This window comes from Pyrgilauda ruficollis, unplaced genomic scaffold (genome assembly GCF_017590135.1).
Source record: "Pyrgilauda ruficollis isolate IOZ18807 unplaced genomic scaffold, ASM1759013v1 scaffold98, whole genome shotgun sequence".
In the NCBI taxonomy this organism is placed as follows: Eukaryota; Metazoa; Chordata; class Aves; order Passeriformes; family Passeridae; genus Pyrgilauda; species Pyrgilauda ruficollis.
In genome coordinates this window covers 909945-930176 of record NW_024531932.1, presented here as the reverse complement: position 1 = coordinate 930176, position 20232 = coordinate 909945, and the positions used below count along the sequence as shown (strand labels likewise).

At 42.1% G+C, this 20232-nt stretch overlaps 1 protein-coding gene across 1 annotated transcript; it reads left to right on the top strand.

The window, feature by feature from the left end:
• Positions 1-318: 318 nt before the first annotated feature.
• SUPV3L1 (Suv3 like RNA helicase) lies at positions 319-17583 on the top strand. The gene is made up of 15 exons (XM_041490071.1): positions 319-557; positions 4980-5057; positions 5316-5423; positions 7038-7152; positions 7717-7885; positions 9299-9410; positions 9711-9788; positions 10827-10918; positions 11329-11509; positions 11924-12017; positions 12667-12886; positions 13239-13319; positions 14805-14981; positions 16540-16688; positions 17031-17583. The coding sequence occupies exons 3-15, from the start codon at positions 5360-5362 to the stop codon at positions 17524-17526; spliced, it is 2028 nt and encodes a 675-aa protein (XP_041346005.1). The 5' UTR covers positions 319-557; positions 4980-5057; positions 5316-5359; the 3' UTR covers positions 17527-17583.
• The last annotated feature ends 2649 nt before the right edge of the window (positions 17584-20232 follow it).

The window sequence follows — 20232 nt, the reverse complement described above, 5'->3', positions numbered from 1 at the left end:
CTGAGAGCAAATCCAACTCCCTCATGTAAGTGCCTGTTCAGAAACTTAAAAGAATAAAGTTTAAAAAAAAAAAAAACCAACCAAATATTTTCATGGTCACTTGCATGTCGTAAACCTGGGAACGATGATTTTGAAAAACTTGATTGTACTTAACCAGCCTCAGATTGTGCAGCCATGTATAACGAGCGGGGGGAAGGCATCCCGAGTTGCTATTTGAATTATTAAACCAGCTGTATTCTCACTAAACCCGCCTGGTCTGTGTGTGAGGGGCGCTGCGCTCCCTCAGGGCTCCCGCCTGGGGGGGGGGGAACGGCGGGCGCGGCGCGGCGCATTCCCGGCGCGCGCGGGGCTCGCGCTCCGGCATGGCGGCGGCTCCGCTCCCCGCGCGCGCCCCGCCGCCTCCTCGGCGTCGTCCTCATCGTCGGCCTCCTCCGGGGACGGCGGCGCCTCCCGCGCCCCGGACACCTCGCTCTTCGTGCCCGTGCCGCTGAAGCCCGGCCTCGGCGGCGCGGCCGAAGAAGACGTGGGCGCCGAGCTTACGCGGCCCCTCGACAAAGGTGAGTGCGGGCGGCGCCGCGAGGGGACGGGGCGGGGTCCGGCGGCACCGGCCGTGAGGCCTCGCCCGCCCTCTGCCCGCCAGCGCTGCAGGCTGCTGAGGCCGCGCCTGGAGCGCTCTGGGCCGCTCAGCTCAGCTCAGGAAGGACGTTGGGACATTGGAGCTCGAGCTAGGGCGGAGAACGGCGCTGGGAAGGGCTGAGCAGAGATCTGACGGGCTGCGGGAGCTGCTGGGGCTCGGCCAGGAGAGGAGGCTCAAGCAATTCCTCGCCTTCTACTGCTCCCTGCCAGGAGGCTGCAGCCAGGGACTCGGGTTCTGCTCCTAGGGACCAGCAGCGGGACTAGAGGAAACGGCCTCAAGCTGTGCGAGGGGAGGTTTAGGTTGGACATTGGGGGGAGTTTCTTCACAGGAAAAGTGAATAAACATTGGAAGGGGCTGCCCGGCGAGGTGGTGGAGTCACCGTCTCTGGAGGTGTTTAAGGACAGGCTGCCTGTGGCACACAAGGTGGTGTTTGCTCATAGGCTGGACTCGATGATCGAAGTGATCTTTCCGCCTTGGTTGATTCTGTGACCCGGCTGAGGGAACTGGCCCCTGCTGCTCTCGGGTCCTTTCCTGGGCTCAGAAACACCCTCTCCCTTAAGAGCAGAGGGTCCTTCCCTGCAGCTTGTCTGACCTGTAGCTGATTGTGCCCGTGAAGGTCAAGTGGGATAAAGGCTGTTGGGTGAGATGACACCTGCATGTGGTGGGATTCCTGGAGCTGTGCTGTGCAGGGTGATCCGTGGGGGTGCCTTCCAGCTCAGGGTACTCTGTGATTGCCCAGGGCCAGTAGGCTTGCCCTGAGTGGAGGAAACTGCTGGCCGCTCCCTCCATTCTCGGGTTTGGTGCGGTCAGGGTAAAGGGGCTTGGCTTGGGGCGTGCCCGCAGCCAAACTGTGCATTCCAGAGCCATAGCTGCATCTGGACTTTAAAGACATAGCTTCCTCAAATATTGATGGTACAGACCGAAGAGATTGCCTGTGTGTGAGTGTGCCTAGATCAAAAGTGGGTGAAGTGACAGGACAAGGGGGAGTGGCTTCAAATAGACAGAGGGTAGGTTTAGATTGGGTGTTAGGAAAAAATTCTTCCCAGTGAGGGAGGTGAGGCCCTGGCATAGGGTGCCCAGAGAAGCTGTGGCTGTCCCATCCCTGGAAGTGTCCAAGGCCAGGTTGAATTGGATTTGGAGCAGCCTGGGATAGTGGAAGTGTCCCTGCCCATGGCTGGGGACTGGAGTGAGATCATCTTTAAGGTCCCTTCCAACCCAGACACTTCTGTGATCTTATGACTCCATGATCTTTTAAGAGTTGGTAAATAAGAGACAAGATCTTGATTCTTTTGATGTTTGCTGATCTGAAAGCATTAGGGGTGCAAATGGAAGTCTTTCATATCTTCTCATAACTAAGTGTTGTGATGAAATATTATTTATCTTAACTCCATAGTATAGGAGCATGGGCAAATTATCTTAATAGTTCAGAACTGTGGAGAGAAGAATATCTGGCCTTGAAAGCTAAAAAATCTCAGTCAGGATGAAGAATCCTGAACAGCTGTAATGCAAAAATCTGCGTTGTCAAACTTGTCTTTTACATGAATAGTGCATTCCTCAGGTGCTAATAAAGATGAATGATGGCTTCTTACTTGTACATTACCTGTTAGGTTGGATTTCTTCAAAACTACAACTAAAATGCTCTGGGAAGATAAGTACAGATTCTGTTTGGTCTTTGCTAAGTTGTTGAGAGAGAACAGATTGGCTAAAATGGTGTGTGCTTGCACAGGTGAAAATGAACTACTTCAGACAGCCTGATGTTCTTCCCCTGTGAGACTGGCAAGGAATAGCAGCCAGGTGACCTGTGGGGTGCTCATCTGGCTCTCCTTGCTGCTATCAACAATGTTTTGAAAAACCAATAATGTATTTTAAAAGTATTGGTATTTTGAAACCCAATAATGTTAGAGAAGGCTGGACAAGACCTTCTTGTAGCCATTTTAAAAAATGAAATAGTCTTCCTCTGCTTCCCCCTTCAGGTTCTGACCAAACACAGTGTTACGCATCTGGGTTTTTTATGTTTTAAATGAAGATAGTTTGTCAGATTCTGCTGCTAAGTACTGACTAGAATCAATAAAGATTTGTATTTATGAGCTTTCTCATTGCAGCTTGTGAAGAAACTTTGTTAGTGAGCATACTTGCAGTGTGAATCATCTTGTTAGCTTGTTACTTGCTCAAGTGAGAGTGATTATTTTCACACTAGTCAAACACCGTTATGAAGAGTAAAGGTCTTTTTAGAAGCTTACTTTATAAAGCCAGTTTTGTAAAAACTTCATGACAGACCTGGAATTAATTCACTGCTTCTGTTTCCCAGAACTTCATAGGAAGTGTACCTTGTGAGTGCTGATGGATGCTTTCAGTTTCAGTGTGTGTATCTTCTGTATCAGTTGTCATTGAATGTCAGGGCTTGGTAGATGGAAACATTTATTTCCTCTTAGTGAGGAAAGTCCACACGTTGCTTGGACTGGACAATGGGAGTCTAATAGTTGGGGAGGAGTTGCAAAATAAAGCACTTCAGCTGCCCCAGTGGTAACATACAGCCTGACTGCAGTGGATTGTTGGCATCAGAGATACAGGGAAATAACTCTAAAGTCCCCCTGCAAGCAGGATTGAAACATCTAAATGAATCTGATACATTGGAGACTAACTGAATGATTTCTGAACTTTACTGCAGTTGGGCTGTCGTTTTACAGAGAACCTTAGAAATGCTCTGAAAAGTCAAAGTAATTGAGGAGTAAGGGCTAAAACACAGCTCTAGAACGAGACAGTGGTAAACAAAGGGAAATTTCAAAGCAGGAGTGAATGGTAAAAAGGGTGGTGATTGAGACAGGACGCAGATGCTCTGAGTGTGTTTGTGCATTTGGATAAGCACACACGGGCTGCAATGCCAGCTTTGTTTTGTTTGGATTTACCTTATTGTTAAGAGAAGTGTTTGTGCTCAGGAAGGATCCTGACCTTGGGCAGCACGGTCCCAATGTCACGGGCCTTGGATAGAAACGTGTTTTGGCATTGACCTTTTAGTCTTGTAGGAAGGCCAATGGGCTGTGAGTTTAGCTGCGTGGCTGATGATGTGTTAGTTGCTAGAGCTTCTGTGGGAAGCTCTGAAGAGCACTGAGCCCTGTGCTAGCTTGTACTGCGCTGTTTTCCAGTCCGTCTTTGATTTCAGGGCCCTTGAACGTGAGTGTGGATGCCTTCCTAGGAAATGTAATCCTGATGGTGCCCTTGCTTCTTTGTTGCCTTTGGGAACATTTCAGAACATGAGTTAATCCATTAAAACCCTCCTGTAGTGCTATGGGATGTGCTTTTAAATTTGCCGTATTCTTGTCAGCTGGTGATTTTCTTTGTGCTGAGTGGACTGTCTCTGTTACAGCTTTTTAGAGAGTCAATCTTCAGTCATTGAAGGCTGATTTCCTGGGAAGCTTTCCCATGTCATGTCAGACAGTTACAGAGTGAGTGGCAGAGAGCAGAGTTTGACAGTGTTGTGTCCCGTGACTTGTGCTGGCACCGGGTGTGCTACATTTGTCACTCCTAGCATTTTGTAATGCAGGGTTCACTGACCTGAGTTGTAAGGATAACATAAGCTCATGAATACCAGGTGTTCATGAAATTTGCTAGATTTTTTTGTGAATTTCTGATCTGTAGATGGAAAGGGGACACTTTTTTTTCCACTGTCATTTAATTAACATTTAATGAACTAAAATTAGCATGTACTTGAGTAAATACAATTTTGTTGCAAAATTGCCTTTAGGGGAGGAAAAGAGTTTATTAAAAAAGTTATATGATTTTATTCAAAGAAAGTTGAGTAATTTGTGCCACATATGAAGAAACTCTGGGGTTTTTCTTTTTTTTCTTCCTTCCATTCATTTAACCTGAGAAAAGAAAGAATACTGTCTCTGGATTACCTGATCTTTCTGAGGAGTCTGTTTTGGAAGCCTCAGGATGTTGATTAAAAGCTGTCACCAAGTAGCTCAAGTAGCTTTGCTTTTCATATTAAAACCTCCTGATAGGTGCTGATAAACAAAAACCCACCCCAAAACATTAATTAGCTTGTTCCATAACTTGTTAGCTGCACTTTCCCATCTTTATGGTTTCCTATCAAGTACCAGGGGGATGGCTGGCACCATCCTCGTGGCAGTTCTTAACTCTGCTGCAGTTGAAGGTTGTCCTCCACAATAGCCCCAGTCTCACTCATTATTTTGTTTGATCTTGGGGGGGTTCATTTGTGTCTGTTCAGCATGGGAAGATTCCCTCTCTCCAGAGTAAGGAGACTATAAACCAGGATTTTTGGGCCAGGAGAATGTGATTAAATTTTGAGGAAGCTAAAAAAAAAGTTATTCTTTTTCTACAGGTGAAGTCCTAAAAAACTTAAATAAGTTCTACAAAAGAAAAGAAATTCAAAGACTAGGAGCTGAAAATGGACTAGATGGTAAGAAAATGCTTTAAGTTTATATTACTTTAATGTGAAATCTGTCTTACTTCAAATATGGTATTAGATGTGATCTTTTTATCACAACACTGCTCCTTTGCATTGTCTCTGCCACTTAGTTCAAATAACCTTTATGTTTTTAATAGCTTATATTAAGTTACAGGTTTTTAATGAACTGCTTCAGTGTTTTAATGGGTGTTTACAAATGGAATTTTCTGACTCTGGCCACATTAATTTTGTTCTTTTTTTTCTCCCCAGCTCGCCTCTTTCACCAGGCATTCATAAGCTTTAGGAAGTATATAATGGAATCCAGTTCTGTGAGTGCTGATTTGCATATTATTCTCAATGATATATGCTGTGGTGCAGGCAAGTATCTGGAATGCTTGTAAAATAAAATGTGCATTTTTACTTGGTTTTTCCCTGTATACTTACCTATATACATGTGGATGCCCTACTGAGAATTATTATTCAATATGATTGAGAATTAGTTCACTGCTGTCAGAGAGATTAAAAATCCCTGGTTCCCTGTCAGAAACATTTGTGCCCATCCTAGGGAATCTTCTGCTCTTAAATCTTCTGAAGTGGACGTGAAAGATGTGGAGGTGTTAGCAAGAAGCAGGCTGTGGTTGTGCAGCATCTGTTCAGGGCTGAAACCAGTGCTGTTGTTTATTCCTCTTTAAAATCCAGTGGTCACTAGGGGGCACTTGGAGAGCTCTGTCCCAGCTGGGGGCAGCTTTGTGACAGCGCTGTGTCCCTGTGGCACTCACAGAGGTGTCTTTGCCTGCTTAGAGCATCCTGTGTTGTGATCAACAGCACTGAACTGAGAGGTGATGCCAGCTGGGAGCAGCAGAATCAGCTTTCTCCAGGGTTTGAGCTGCACAGTGTGTGTTTAATGATGGGATTTTAAAGGTTGCCCGGACTGTTAGTTTTGTCTTAAAATGTAAATGTGTAGATTTTAAATGTTGGCCATCTTAGGAAATTGTTTCATTATATTCCTTGTGCATAAAATATTTCACAGGGTTTTCTCTTTTCCACTCCTTATCTGGTTATAGATGAGCATTATGCCTTATAACTCATGTACAGAAATACTGAGATTTTTTAATTTGAGTTTTGCTTGTCCAAAGATGGTAATTAAATATACTACACTTTTAAAAAATTTTCCACAATAATTTTTATTAATTGAATAATAATGCTCGATTCAACCTCCCCCAAAATCAAACATCACCCCCAACAAAACAAAAACACTCCAATAAACCCCATACTACTGCTTTTTCTTTTTGTGTGTGTATGTTTGATAATAACAGTTTTTTAGATCAAGACATTTCTTTGAAATTCTAAGAGAGCTGGACAGTAGGAGTGTGACCTGAAATGAGACCTTTAAGGCCCACATGTCTACTGTGCAAAAACCTGGACTTCTCTTCTGAGTTGATTTTAGAGTTTGGAACCAGCATTCTAAGTCTCAGTAGCTTGGAGAAGCTGCAAATCTGTTTTTCTGTTTATTCATAAAAGCACTTTAAAAGATCCTCCCCTTCTCCCTTCTCCCTTCTCCCTCCTCCCTCCTCCCTCCTCCTTCTCCCTCTCCTCTGCTCCTCTTCCTCCTCCTCTCGCAACATACGGATTTAGGAAGAAGGGGTTGAAATCTTAGGACAGAAAAGCTGTTTTTCATCCAGCTTTTCCACAGTTTCTCATTTGTACTTAGAAGTTCTGTAGGTGAGTAGGCTGAGCAGAGTGAATATACTGAAATGAGATGCACTTTTTCATATTATTGTGTTTGTATTCCATTGCTAAATGAGTCCATGTACTTGTGTTAGTTTCCCTTTCTGCCACTGGGGTAATTATTGAACTTTGTAGAGAGCTAGAAGTTGAAAGGATTACATGAGTGCGGGGTGGAAGTAGTAGAAAATATTTTTTCTAAGTTTATAATGAAGGTAGACACTCAGACAAGCACAGAAACTTTCTGAAAAGGAATTTTTCTTCTAGGTCACGTGGATGATCTGTTTCCATTTTTCCTGAGGCATGCAAAGCAAATCTTCCCAATGCTGGACTGCATGGATGATCTGCGTAAGATCAGCGACCTGAGGCTGCCTCCCAACTGGTCAGTGTGCTCAAGTGGCTGCACTGTTTGCTTTGCTTAGTGCCATAGAATTCCATAGTCTGTGGGCTTCAGTGTAATTATGCTACATATTCAGTGCTTTTCTCTGTTTTTACAATAATTTGTGTCAGGAACTCTTGTATTTTTTACAAGATACGTCTCCTGAATTAAAAAGAAAATAAGATTATATCAGCTATGGAAGTCACTGAGTTGGTGTGGCTTTTCCAGGAAGATGTTTTCTGATAATGTGTTTGGGAGGTAGCACATCAAAACATTAAAATATTGATAAGCTGAAGGAGAGAGAATTGCAGGAATAATGAGAATTATTTTGAATGTAATATGTGAATTTCACTCTGAATCTTTGAAAGCATTGTGTGACTTAGAAGATCAATGTGTAAGACACAGTAACCTCTTCATACTGTCTCTAAGAACTTGATATTTCTGCTTTCAACACACATTAAAATTATTAACGAATAAATGCTTAAGCTAATTTCCAGTTTCTCCTGAATCAGTATTCGGGTAAATGTTCAACAGCTCTGCTTTTTTTTTTTTTTTTCTTTTCTTTAGGTATCCAGATGCCAGGGCTATTCAGAGAAAGATAATATTCCATGCTGGTCCTACAAACAGTGGAAAAACTTACCATGCTATCCAGAGATTTTTGTCAGCCAAATCTGGAATATACTGTGGTCCACTAAAACTTCTGGCTCATGAGATCTTCCAAAAGAGTAATGATGCTGTCAGTATGTCATATTACTTACCAACATCCTTAGTACTGGAACAGTCTCATGAATGCATGTCTGTAAAGTCCTGTAGTGGCCCCAGGTGGTCCCTGGAGCCCTGTGCCTTTGCTTTGCAGTGGTGTCAGCTCATGTGAAATCAGTTGTGCATTTCTGCTTTAGCTGCAGAATGGAACATCATTTCCCCAAGTGGAACAGTGCTGTTCCCAGAGCCTGTGCTGTGCAATCATCCCTGTAACCTGCCTCTGTTCTTTTGGGATTTGTTGCTCCCTGGGTTAGCCAGGTTCTGCTGTTAGGTTTTTAAGCATAGGGACCATGCCTTCTTTTTCCCATGACCTTATTATAGCTTGTACACAAAAAATTACCCTTGCTTAACTCCCCTCAAACTTCTGCTTCAGTGTATAAATATATTTCACTTCACCATCCTTGAAAAATTCTGCAGATTGAGATGTGTTGAAGAGCAGTGCTGTATATCCGGTCCCTAGAGGAAATTCTCATTAGTGTTTTATATTGCTTTTGGGATATTTTTGGAGGCTCCTCACCAGTGTGTTTCCAGCTGCAGAGAACCAGACCATTTCTGGAGCACTACAACCACATATCATATGTTAACGCAGCACAGTGTGTGTGTACAGTAGTGATGTTGTGATTTCTCTTTTTTTGATGTAGAATTTGTAATTCCTAGTATCAGTCTGTCCAAGCAACACATCAGAAAGATTGTTTAGTCCTAGGAGATAGCTGTAATGTAGCACATGTATTCACAGAGTGACTGTGGGTACCATGCAGTGATGTTCCTTGCTAGGGATGACTGAACTTTTCTCCCATGTGTTAGTGTGTGTGAGAACTTTTCAGTGGCTGGCTTCTGGATCATATTTAGGCCATTGGGGCCTGAACAGGGCTTCCAGCAGGGCTCTGCAGGTGGCTGTAGGTATGGATGGAGCAGCCACCAGCACCAAGGAGGCTAGGGCTGGCAGGGTGGTGGCCTCAGCTGTCTCTCACAGCTGGTCCTCATGAGCTCTTGCTGTGTGACTATAAGGCAGGGCAATTGCCAAAGGAGCTGGAGCAGGCTGGGGCTTGCAAGGCTCCTTCACTGCTGGGCCTTGCTTTATGAGCCCCTTGTACTCTTCTAACAGTTCTTTGGTGGCAGATGTGACAGCTCTGAAATGCTCAGGGGAAGATGTAACCTCCTGCAGGAGTAGGGAAAAGTATCTAATTGCAGATACCACTTCCTTAAATTTCCACTCTGATAGGACTTAAATACAAGGCACGAGTCTCTCAAGGCTGAGTAGTTGTTTTCTGGATAGCTTCTTTTACACTGTTCTAGAAACTACTGTAAGAAACTGTCTTTGTCTTCTTTGGAAAGGAGATTCTTTCATGTTCAGTAAACTTACCCTGAGATTTCTGAATGCCTTTAGAATGTGCCCTGTGACCTGGTGACAGGAGAAGAGCGTGTGTTTGCCAATGAAGACTCCAGACAGGCTCCTCATGTTGCTTGTACCATTGAAATGTGCAGCACTAATACACCTTGTAAGTACACGGACTTGTTTCTGTCCTATCTGTGGTATCCTTGTGTGTGTGTGTTGTTCCTTGGGCTCAAAAGTAGCTGAGCTCTTCTTTTTCACTCTTACTTCAACAATTCCTGAACTATGATAGAGCAGTTCAAGAAACCTGGATCATCCCAGAGTAGCTTTTTGGTGGTAGAGGATTAGCTTTGTTTGAGCAACCTTTTTTAGGAACCTTGTGAATTCCTTCAGTTCCTTCATGTCTTGTACTACTGTTCTAGATGCTCTTCCTTGGTGCATCATATTTTTCTTTTTTTGTTTTAAGATGAAGTTGCTGTGATTGATGAAATTCAGATGATCAGAGATCCTGCCAGAGGCTGGGCTTGGACAAGAGCCCTTCTAGGTAAGCTTGGCTGTGTTGGCAATGAATTAGCTTAATGGCACACGAAATTCAAGCTTAGCAGTCGGTAGAGTCATTGGTGATGCAAAATAAAAGTATTTGTTTTTCATGTCTTCTCACAACAAGTTAGAGAGATACTCTGCCTCAAAGGATTTGTCTGCATGACAGGAACTACCTGTTGTGTTTTGCTTAACAAATGGGTTTTTAAAATGTTGTTCAGATGCCTCTTTTATTTGTCCTTCCTTGGATAATAGGGAGTCTTTACTACATTGACTATTTCCAAGAAGTATGCTTTTCTGTTCAATTAAAACAGCACCTGTTTTCAAGAGACTACCTTTGTAGAGATTGTGCTAAATAATGGTAATTTTAAATATTTTATAGTGTTAATTTTAAATGGCTCATTTATAGAGCTGCATCAATCTGTTATGTTCTTACAAGAATTCTTATTTTGATAATTTTAGAATTTTTCTAGAGGTATTTTTGAAACAGTTTTCCTCATATTTGGAACAGAAGTTTGGAATCTGATTCCCTCTTGACCCTTCCTTTCATTGCTTTTGATTCTAAGTTCAGCAGATTTGTCACACTTCCTTTACTTCCTGTTTTTCCCTTTTGTGTTCTGACTGAATTAGAGGTGAATTCATGCAGAAAACAAAACTCCTCAGTTCTGCTATGGTTTGGGAGTTAGTAAAACATGAGTAGTTAATTAAAACATATTGAAAGCTTTGCTCCATTTGTTCAGTGGCTGAGGGTACCTCTTGTTTTGGCCGAGAGGGTGCAGTGAGGTATTGGCTGCTCTGATTATTACAAGAATGAATTGTCAATGTCACCTGCTGGTAAGAGATCAAGAGCAGCTCTAGGGAAGTAGTGTATTGTGGGAGAGGCTTTAGGTGCAGGTTTGGGTCATTGAAGGAGGTGAAATACAGTCTTCATTGTGTTTAGCAACCAATATATGATTTTTTTGATACCTTAAGAGCCAGCTAAAGCTACTGTTGTATATAAGCAAGTAACATTTTGGTTTTTATTTCACTGGACTTTGTTCAGGGCTCTGTGCAGAAGAAATCCATGTTTGTGGAGAACCTGCTGCTATAGACTTGGTGACGGAGCTCATGTACACCACGGGGGAGGAAGTTGAAGTAAGTAATTCTGAGAAGCTATGAACAGAACTTCAGGTTCTCTTTGCTGTAAAACAGGAAAAAATGTAGGGTCCTTTTTGGGGGTATCACTGCTCAAAGTTGTCCTGCTGGAAGTCTTGTTAAAATGTTTCTCAATTTCTGTAAAGCAAAGATGTTGCAAAGTTCTTTCCTTCCCTTTTTAAATAGTGGTACTGTTTTTCTGAAAGAAGATAAGTGGTTTGATGAGTTCCCTTTGGGGGATGCTGCAGCTGGTACAGCTGTTTATGGACTGTAACAGCTCTGCTCTTCCAGGGGGGCACGGTGCTCTTGAGTTTGCTGATTTTACAGGATGCATCTAGAGACTGGTTAGTCTCTAGATATGATGGAATTTGAGTTTAAAAAGATACCCTTTTTGACAACTTGAATTGTAGGTCCGAAACTATGAGAGACTGACTCCTCTGACTGTGCTGGATTATGCCTTGGAGTCCTTGGATAACCTCCGTGCTGGGGACTGCATTGTCTGTTTCAGTAAGAATGACATTTACTCTGTCAGCCGGCAGATTGAAGCCAGAGGATTGGAATGTGCCGTCATATACGGCAGTCTGCCACCAGGTACAGCATCGTGCTTTTATTGAGGGAGTGTTCTTGTGCTTTTCTCAGGAAAAAAACCCTTGTACTGCTTTCTTTATTTTAAAATAAAGCAGTGCTAGTTTCCTAGTTTTACTCCTCTATATAGCTAGAGAAAGTAATCAGCTTTCATTGACTGGTGTTTTAATCTTGGGATTAGACCTTTAGTATGTACTTAATTTTGATCTTCAGATAGACATAATTAAATGAGGTCTATCCACAGCTCTGGGAATGATTCAAATCCCTCCGGTCTCCTCCCCCCATCTGTGACCAAATACCAATCAAATACCTTTTTTTTTTTTTTTCCTCAGCCTGTTATAATGACATTGGACTTAGTGATGTGTTGTCTTTGTTTTGTATGAAGTTTGCTATGTGAAGCGTTCTGTCATTCTGTTTTAGGAACAAAGCTTGAACAGGCAAAGAAATTCAATGATCCTGATGATCCATGCAAAATTTTAGTTGCTACAGATGCAATTGGAATGGGACTCAATTTGTAAGTACTTGCAGCAGGTTATGGTACTTTTATTTTCCTTTGGGTGTGATGGCCACATTAATTTCCTTGCTTTTTGTCTCCTCAGTCTGATTAACTCATCTAAATATCTCCTGTGTCTACATAACACAGTACATACATTTCAATTTTGAAGTAGTGATCAATTTGGTTAACTGAGCTAAGCTTTATTTTTAAAACTGGTTCCAAGAACCAAATTGCTCCTGGGCCTAATTCAGTGTGATAGTTTGCTGTGGATGACAGGGCCTGCTGGATGAACTGGGGTCAAATGGGCTGGCTTGTCAGAGTTACTGTTCTCTTGCATTTCTGAAACAGAGCAAGTTCAGCTCAGTGCCAGATGTATTTCATTGGTGAAGGGCGTGCAGTCACATCACTACAAGCTACTGAGGCAGGTGCTGGTGAATGGATTGGGAGGTGATTAGGACAAGATTGGTGTGAGCAGGGATGGTTATTCTCCTGCCACTAGCCAGTAGCCTTCTCCTGTCCTTCAGAATATGCTGTGTCCATAAGTAGGATCTGTGATACCCTAATTTATAGAGGAGAAAAAGGCTTATATCAAAGCACAACTTTAATTCTTCATATTGGAAGTACTTTGGAAAAAGGATTCCTCTTTGTTTTTGGTTAAATATTTCAGGTGCATAAGAAGAATAATTTTTAACTCCATAGTAAAGCCAACTGTCAATGAGAAGGGAGAGAAGGAAATAGACTCCATCAGCACCTCGCAGGCCCTGCAGATCGCGGGCAGGGCCGGGCGCTTCGGCTCCTCCTTCAAACAGGGAGAGGTCACCACCATGCACCGCGATGACCTCGCGCAGCTGAAGGAGATCCTGAGCGAGGCTGTGCCCCCTGTCCAGGTGAGATCCTCACACCCACTTTATACACATGGGCTCTGGGGCTGGCTTATGATATTCTGATCCCATATTACTTTTTCTTCTGTTTGCAACCCATAAAAATGAGTTGTCTTGTGCCAGAGTGACTTTGGATATATGTCCCAGCTATGCTGCTTTTATCTTGGATCTGCTCTTTTAAGAATGAAAAGCTCAAGCACAAAAGTTCTTAAATTTCTGCTAAGTGTGCTAAATAAACTGGAGTCTGCAGGGTGCTTTGGTTTCTTGCCTTTTGTCTTCCAATATGTTGTTTCTGGTGCATTAACTTTAAAACCATATTGAGAATTAATAAAAGTTTTTTTCTTTATTTTCCATTTAGGCAGCTGGCCTACATCCTACTCCTGAGCAGATAGAAATGTTCGCTTATCATCTTCCTGATGCCACTCTATCCAACTTAATTGTAAGAATGATCAAAATATTAGCTTTTGCTTTAAAAATGGAGTATCACTGTCATTGCTTTGTACAAACCTGCTCTTGGGAGACCTGACAGACAGCCTTGTGTTATTTTTTTTGTCAATTGGATTCTTCTCTCTACCACACAAGTGACTGCAGATAGGTTTAGGATGTTTAAATTTTCTGTGCTAAACTTGAAAGCTTTGAAACGTGTCAGTCGTTTTTATGTGTGTTTAAAACTGTGCAGCAGCTTTTTCATTCCAGCTTTTCTGAATTTTAAATGTAGGCATTTAGGTCTGAGGCTGAAGATATTAGAGATCTAAATTTAGATAAATGATTTAAAAATCCCTGGAAAACTGGTCATGTCAGATTTCCACATATCTGAAAGCTGCCTGATTGTTCTTCTTGTTTCTATGGCTTCTATGGTAAAACAGTATGTAGCTTCTAGAAAACTGATTGGGATTGATTTGATCTCCTCTTTGGATAGATACTAGTTCTTTCGGATGTACAAAAACATTATGAAGTAGAAATTAAGATTCCAATACTGTATTGAAAAAACATTATCGCAGCTTTTAGTAAACTGAGAAATTCTTGGCAGCTTTCATGGTTTTAAATGTGCATTTTTGTTCCTGCTGATCTGCTGTTACATAGCAAAATGTATATTTCTAATCTTGAAATAAAAGGTTATACCTGGAGACCTCCTGGAAGACTTAGCCTGGTAGGGTAACAACACATCTTTAAAATTTTTTAATTAGCAATTTTTGGGCTAGCATAGTAGTATTAAGATAAAAGCCTTGTGTTGTTTTTGGTCTCTTAAATATTCAGTCACATATTTAATTAAAAAGCTCATAGTTTCTTTAAAGATGTTTTTTAAAAAATCTTTCAAAGATTTGCATTAGAGAAATTATTTTGAGGGCCCATAAAATTCCCCCTGCAGGGTGCACTGCATCTTCCATTTCTCCAGACCTTGAGTATGTCTCATGTTTTCTTTGAACTCCTCTATTGGAATACTGTATTTAGCTTGTGTTTTCTTTCTTCCTAAAATAGATCTGATCCTGACATTTAGCTAAAATACCTCAATTATTGAATTGTATGCTGTAAAATTACCTTTTTGGGTCATGCTAAGTGACAAACCTGGAGAAATTTCTAAACATAGTGGTAACTGGTTCCTCTGATGGTGTTCTTTTTAACTAAAATGTACCCTTCCAGAACTTTGTGATGTAGGAGACTGATTGAAAGTGTTTAAATGAAGTGTAGTGTGTTGTGTCTTCTCCTCTGATCCTGTGTTGGAGAATTTAATGTAAATTCTGCTAAAAGAGCAGGGGAGCTGCCCTGCCCAGGTTTTTATTACTGTTGTCAAATTTGGTGGTTTTTAATTGTTCTTTCAGTATAACTAGTCTTTCACACTCTAAATAATTTTTTAGTTTGGTAAGACTAAGTTGAACAACCCTCTCCTGTAATAACATTCTTACATTTGGTTTTATTTTCACAGGATATTTTTGTGAGCCTCTCACAAGTGGATGGGATGTACTTTGTCTGCAATATTGATGACTTTAAATTTCTGGCAGATATGATTCAGCACATTCCACTCAATCTGCGATCACGATACGTCTTCTGCACTGCACCCTTGAACAGAAAAGAGCCTTTTGTGTGTACCACTTTGTTGAAGGTCAGCTATTTTTTTCCCTCAAAAAACGTGCTGTTTATATTGGACCAAGAGGGTTTTGGTGCACTGGGACTGTAGCTAGCTGCTGTATTTGTTGTGGGCTTTGCTATCAGATCGTTTGAGAGCATGCTTAAAGTGCTCACAGGTAGCATAAGAGATATAAAATAGCTGGACATGTGTTGAATTCTTCACTATTTTTATTGACCAAAGCTTTTAACCTCTGAAAACTGGTTCTCATGATGTAAGTTAAAGTTGGGATAGCTTCTCTGCTGTTTGCCTCTGAAAATCCTACTGCTTGTACTTGTCTGTCAGCTCTGAACTGGGAGGGATGAGAGCTGTGTTCCCATGTCACTTGTGCACTGTTAAGCTTTGCACTACCATATTCCTAAAAGCAGTTATTAAAAACCAAGTTACTGCTCCTTCGAGCTGTTAGCTTGCTAACAGAAGAAGAGAATGTGGGATTAAGGGTGATTGCTGGTGCTATAGTACAGTTACACAGAATTTAAACCTCAGAAAACACAGAGCTGTAAGTTGCTCTCAGAATTATGTCACTTTACTTTTCAGGCCTGGATGAATTGGTTTTTGCTGTGCCCCTGAAGTGATTATTTTGAGGAATTTGTAGTCAGCTGATTTTTCAGTTTTGCAGGTTTGGTAATAATGTCACTTGGGACTGTTACTTTATTAGACAGTATTGCCATTGTTCCCTTTTTAAAGACTGCATTAAACTTTTAAAATGAAATAGTATAAAAAATGATGTGGTGCCCTCAAGTCACAAATATTAGAACCCAGCTTTTCAAAAATGGCTAATAATCTTTAAAAAATGAGTGACTGATTAAAGAGTTGAAAAAAGTTCTTCCTTAGGAAAATGCTGAGCTTTTGGATTCCAAGTAGTGAAGGTGCAGAGGGGCATAATGGAGTGTTAGAGGGAGGTAGGCTGTTGTGAAAGCTTATGTCAATTTAAGCCCCATTCCTTGGCCAAGAAAACCCACTTTAGTATCAGCCAGATAGGAAGCACTTATTCCAAGTCATGAGTACTCTTGAAAATTTTAGATTTAAATCTTACTTGACTTGTTTTTCTGTTAGTTGAAGAGCTGAGGTGTCTGGGTTTCAGAGGAGTGGATTTCTAGTGCAGATTAATCTGTTTGGTTTGTGGGTAGTGCATTTCCTAAACCAGGGAATACATTTAATATTCTAAAATGTGGCAACCCTGAAACAAGATAATTAACCAAATAGGAGGAGGAGGATTAAAAAAGACACAAAGTCCATCTGCTTTGCTAGATGCAATCAAATGCCTTCAGTGATGGCTTTTCTGGATAGCTCTGTGCTTTTGTTGCTTAACTCTGTGCATGGCCCGTGGACAAATTGTGTTAATGAGGCCCTGGAAAGGAGAGGTGACTCCTGTGTTGAGTAATTAAGTAAAAGAATGTGTGGCATTTGGGTTGTGTAAAACAAAGCAGGTGTTTTATGGAGTATTCTATGTATACAGACTCTGGGGAATTTAACTCTTTGGGGATTTGTTGTTTCCTGACTGAGGACTTGACTGAATCTGTTTGTTTTTCAGTTTGCACGACAGTTCAGTAGAAATGAGCCTCTGACGTTCGACTGGCTCTGCCGGCACACCAAGTGGCCCTTAGCTGCTCCAAAAAACATCAAGGAACTTGTACACCTTGAAGCTGTGCATGATGTTTTTGACCTCTATCTGTGGTTAAGGTACTGTCTTTGTGCTTGAAGACTGTTTATTTTTTCCTATTATTTATGACTTGCAGTCCTAGAAGTGCAATGTCTTCAAGCCCATATATAGGTGGTGCAGGATGGGCTCTTTTGGCCTTTTAGAGGATCTCGACAAATGCTGTGTTGAGGGAGTGAGTTCTGCAGACAGCAGTTTGTGACTGACAGAAGGAGAAGGGTAGAAACAAGGACTGAAGCAGCTGAAATGCAAACTAAAATATGTATTCCCATGTAACATGTAATGAATATTCTTTTTACTTAATACATATCCCATTTTTGTCCCAGTGAGAAGGTTTAATGGTGTGTTCTTTTGCCTCTCTTCAGTTACCGCTTCATGGATATGTTCCCCGACGCTGTCCTCGTAAGGGATATCCAGAAGAAACTTGACGACATTATACAAATTGGTGTCTGCAACATCACAAAGCTGATCCGAGCTTCCCAGTCTGCAGCTGCTCCTGGCACAGCTGAGGTTGTGTCAGAAGACTTTCCTCTCTCAAGGACTCAGAGGGACGCCAGGGTGGTGTCAGACCGTCACGGTGCAGCCTCCGCAGAGGCGCTGTCCATCGCAGTGGAGGCTGCAGGGCTGAGAAGAGCGAAGAGCTTGAGGCCCTCTCGGCTCAGTGGCAGGCAGGAGGATCTGAAAAGCTATGGACGTGGATCTCTTGCCAACAGACTGCTGCGGGAGGGACTTCTGACACAGGAAATGCTGAGACAGCTGGAGAGTGAGTGGCAGGATCAGCACAGGAATGGTAGATATGGCTTTGGTTCAAAAAGAGATGATCAGCATAGTTCAAAGGAAACGAGAAAAAAGAGAAAATAGAATCGTGCCCTAATTCTGTTCAGTTTTTATTCATAAAATAAAATACTATTTTAATAACTTCTTTGGCATTTCATGTTTACACTGCTGCAGCTCCTTGATGCTTTTCCTTCTCCTGTGACCAGTAATGTGAAGCACTCAGAGAACTGGACTCTTAAAAGCTCAGAGGCCATAAGTTTGTTTTAACCACTTAGCTGTACACTCTTTCAGTCATGGTGTTCAGCATCAGTGTGTGATCTACTGCTATGTGAAAATTTGAACTTGGTGTCTTCTTGCAAGATATCCTCTCATCATCAATAAATGTCAGAAATTTCACTAGTAATGAATTAGCTACTCATTCCACCCCTTCCCAGAGGGCAGAGTTTAACAGACCACAAACAAGTGATGAACAGCCTGGAACAAAATTGGCTTAGGATGGTGATAGGAGTCATGTGTCTAACCATTGTGCCTCTAACCATTGTGTCCTGTGAAAATGTGTAAGGAGGTTAAAAGCAATTGTGGTAATATGTCGGGAGTGATGGAATTCTGGCCACAAGAATTTTGGAGTGAATTTCAGTTCTGTAATTGTGGGCTAGTTGTGATGCTGTGTGATTTGGTTTTTGTGTGAGCAGCTTTAAGGTGTGCTTTTGAGCTCCCACTATGGATACTGGAGAGTAGAAAGAATCAGATGCTGAAACTGCTGGGTATTTACAGAAATGGCTTTCAGCACTTGTTCCTGTTGCTGGGCTGCCTGAGGAGAATAATGCTACACTGGCCGTATATCTGAGGTTGGCTGTGTACAAGTGCACAGGTCCTGCTTGTGTCAGTGTTGACATTGACAGATCCTTTAAGATCCAGGCTGAGTTTCATTGTCAAATACCTGACTTTCTGAAGTGATCAAATGTGTTTCTCTGCAGGCTGAAAGTTTGCTTGGAATTCCCTTTTCTTTTTCCTGGTATCAGTCCTTTATGCTGCTGTTCAGAAAGAAATCTGCAGCAGTTTGAAAAATGTTTTTACAGCTGTTTTCAGTGTAGTTCATGTACTCTTTCTCCCCATTGTTTACTAAAAAGCAAGCAGTGCGTAAATGTGTCTAGCCCACATGATCTCCTTCTGCTTTCAATACAGTACTGGTGGGAAGAGAAAGTTTTAGGTCCTTTCCCTGCAATGCCACATCTTTTTTTCCTTCTCCAAGAAAAACCAAGCAGCTCTATGTGTGTGGCAGTGGCCACGTGAGTGTTGTGGATTTTTTGCTCTGCAGAGGAGTAGTTCAGCTTTGCTTTCCCAGAATCCTGCTGAACAGCAGCACCACTTGCACAGAGTGCAAGCTTGCATTAACCCTTACAAATGTGTTGTATTTGCTGCTATCACACAGCTTGTGTGATGGAGTGGTATCAGTTGCCTCCTTGCTCCTTGGCTCTCACTGGAAGAGAAGCAGTAGTTCCTCAAGCCTGAGGCACGTTTTGCCCACGTGTGTTGTCCTACTTATCCCTGGCACTGCACTTACCCAGGGTGGATGTGCAAAGCACTGTTTGAAACCACCTTGGTTGTCCACTATGGACAACTCTCACTTTCTCTGCCCAATGTGTGTGATGTTGGCTTGTGGGAGACCTACACTGATACTGTGCTTTGCTTCTGTTTGGCTGAAATTGTCCTTTAATCATACAGTAAACTGAGTGCTAGTGAGCAAGGAAAGAGTGTCTGGGACTTCAGGGTGTAAGCCAGCCTTGTGTTTCAGCACCAAGCATTGCAATAAAGAAGCTAAATGACTATAAGCATTCTTTTTTGTATTTTGCTGAGATTAGCACTTTGCTTAACTCACTGCTTGTTTCCATAGTGACTCCATAGTAACTGTTTTAGAAGCTCTGAAGTTTATTCAGGCGTTTCCAGGCTGACTTTATGAAAGTTTTCTTTTCTTCTGAGCTAATGGTGTGGCTGTCATTGACTCCCATTAGAATGGCTGCCAGATTGGTCCCATGTGGTACAATCTGGACTGCTGTGGTGTAGTTACCCCAGCTACCAATTTTTAACCTGCCTTGTGGGGCTTTGCTGAAGCTTTAAGCAACAACAACACTGTTCTCTTGATCTGGGAATCATGTTTGCAAACCTATTTCAGGTGTTCAGATTTCCAGAGTAATTTCAGGCATCAAAATCAGAGATATTTGGAAGTTTATTCGTTAATTGTTTATTTGCTGTCCTTCAAATGTAGGGTGCTGATTGTAACAGCAGTGCTTGGTAAAATCCTTACAGTATGCTCTGTTCTGTCTGTGCTGTTTCCATCTCTATTCTGATTTTTCCTGTCAGTCCCCTCAGGTGTTCTGCCTTACTTTGTGTCCGGATCTTGCACTAGGAGTGTCGTATGCAGGAAGAATGAACATGGGGACCCCTTTCTCTCCTGAGCTTTGATGAACTTATGGGAATATAATGGGCGATGAACCTGCCGCTACTGCAGGGAAGAGGGAATGTGTTCTAGGGGTTGGTCTTGGAATCAAAAACTGTAACAAAGAAGGATTTCCCCTGATGACTCTCTAGTAGCCTTGTCCACTGTCTCCTTGTTAACCTGGGTACCAAATTTAGCAGCCAGCATTGCTACTGCCTGTGATACCTCACCAAAGACAGATGAGTTTATCTCACAATAAAATGCTTATTGATACAGTACCTCTTTATAAGGTAACAAGAGCATGTTTAGCTGATGTACTCAAGACTTTTTTGTGACTTTCCCCATTGTAGCTA

Excerpts from the sequence above, each read along its gene's own strand:
- SUPV3L1 (XM_041490071.1), top strand. The coding sequence starts at position 5,360 with ATGGAATCCAGTTCTGTGAGTGCTGATTTGCATATTATTCTCAATGAT. Across the intron at positions 5,424-7,037 it reads TGATATATGCTGTGGTGCAG|GTCACGTGGATGATCTGTTT; the intron begins GCAAGTATCTGG and ends TTTTTCTTCTAG. Across the intron at positions 9,789-10,826 it reads TTGGACAAGAGCCCTTCTAG|GGCTCTGTGCAGAAGAAATC; the intron begins GTAAGCTTGGCT and ends GACTTTGTTCAG.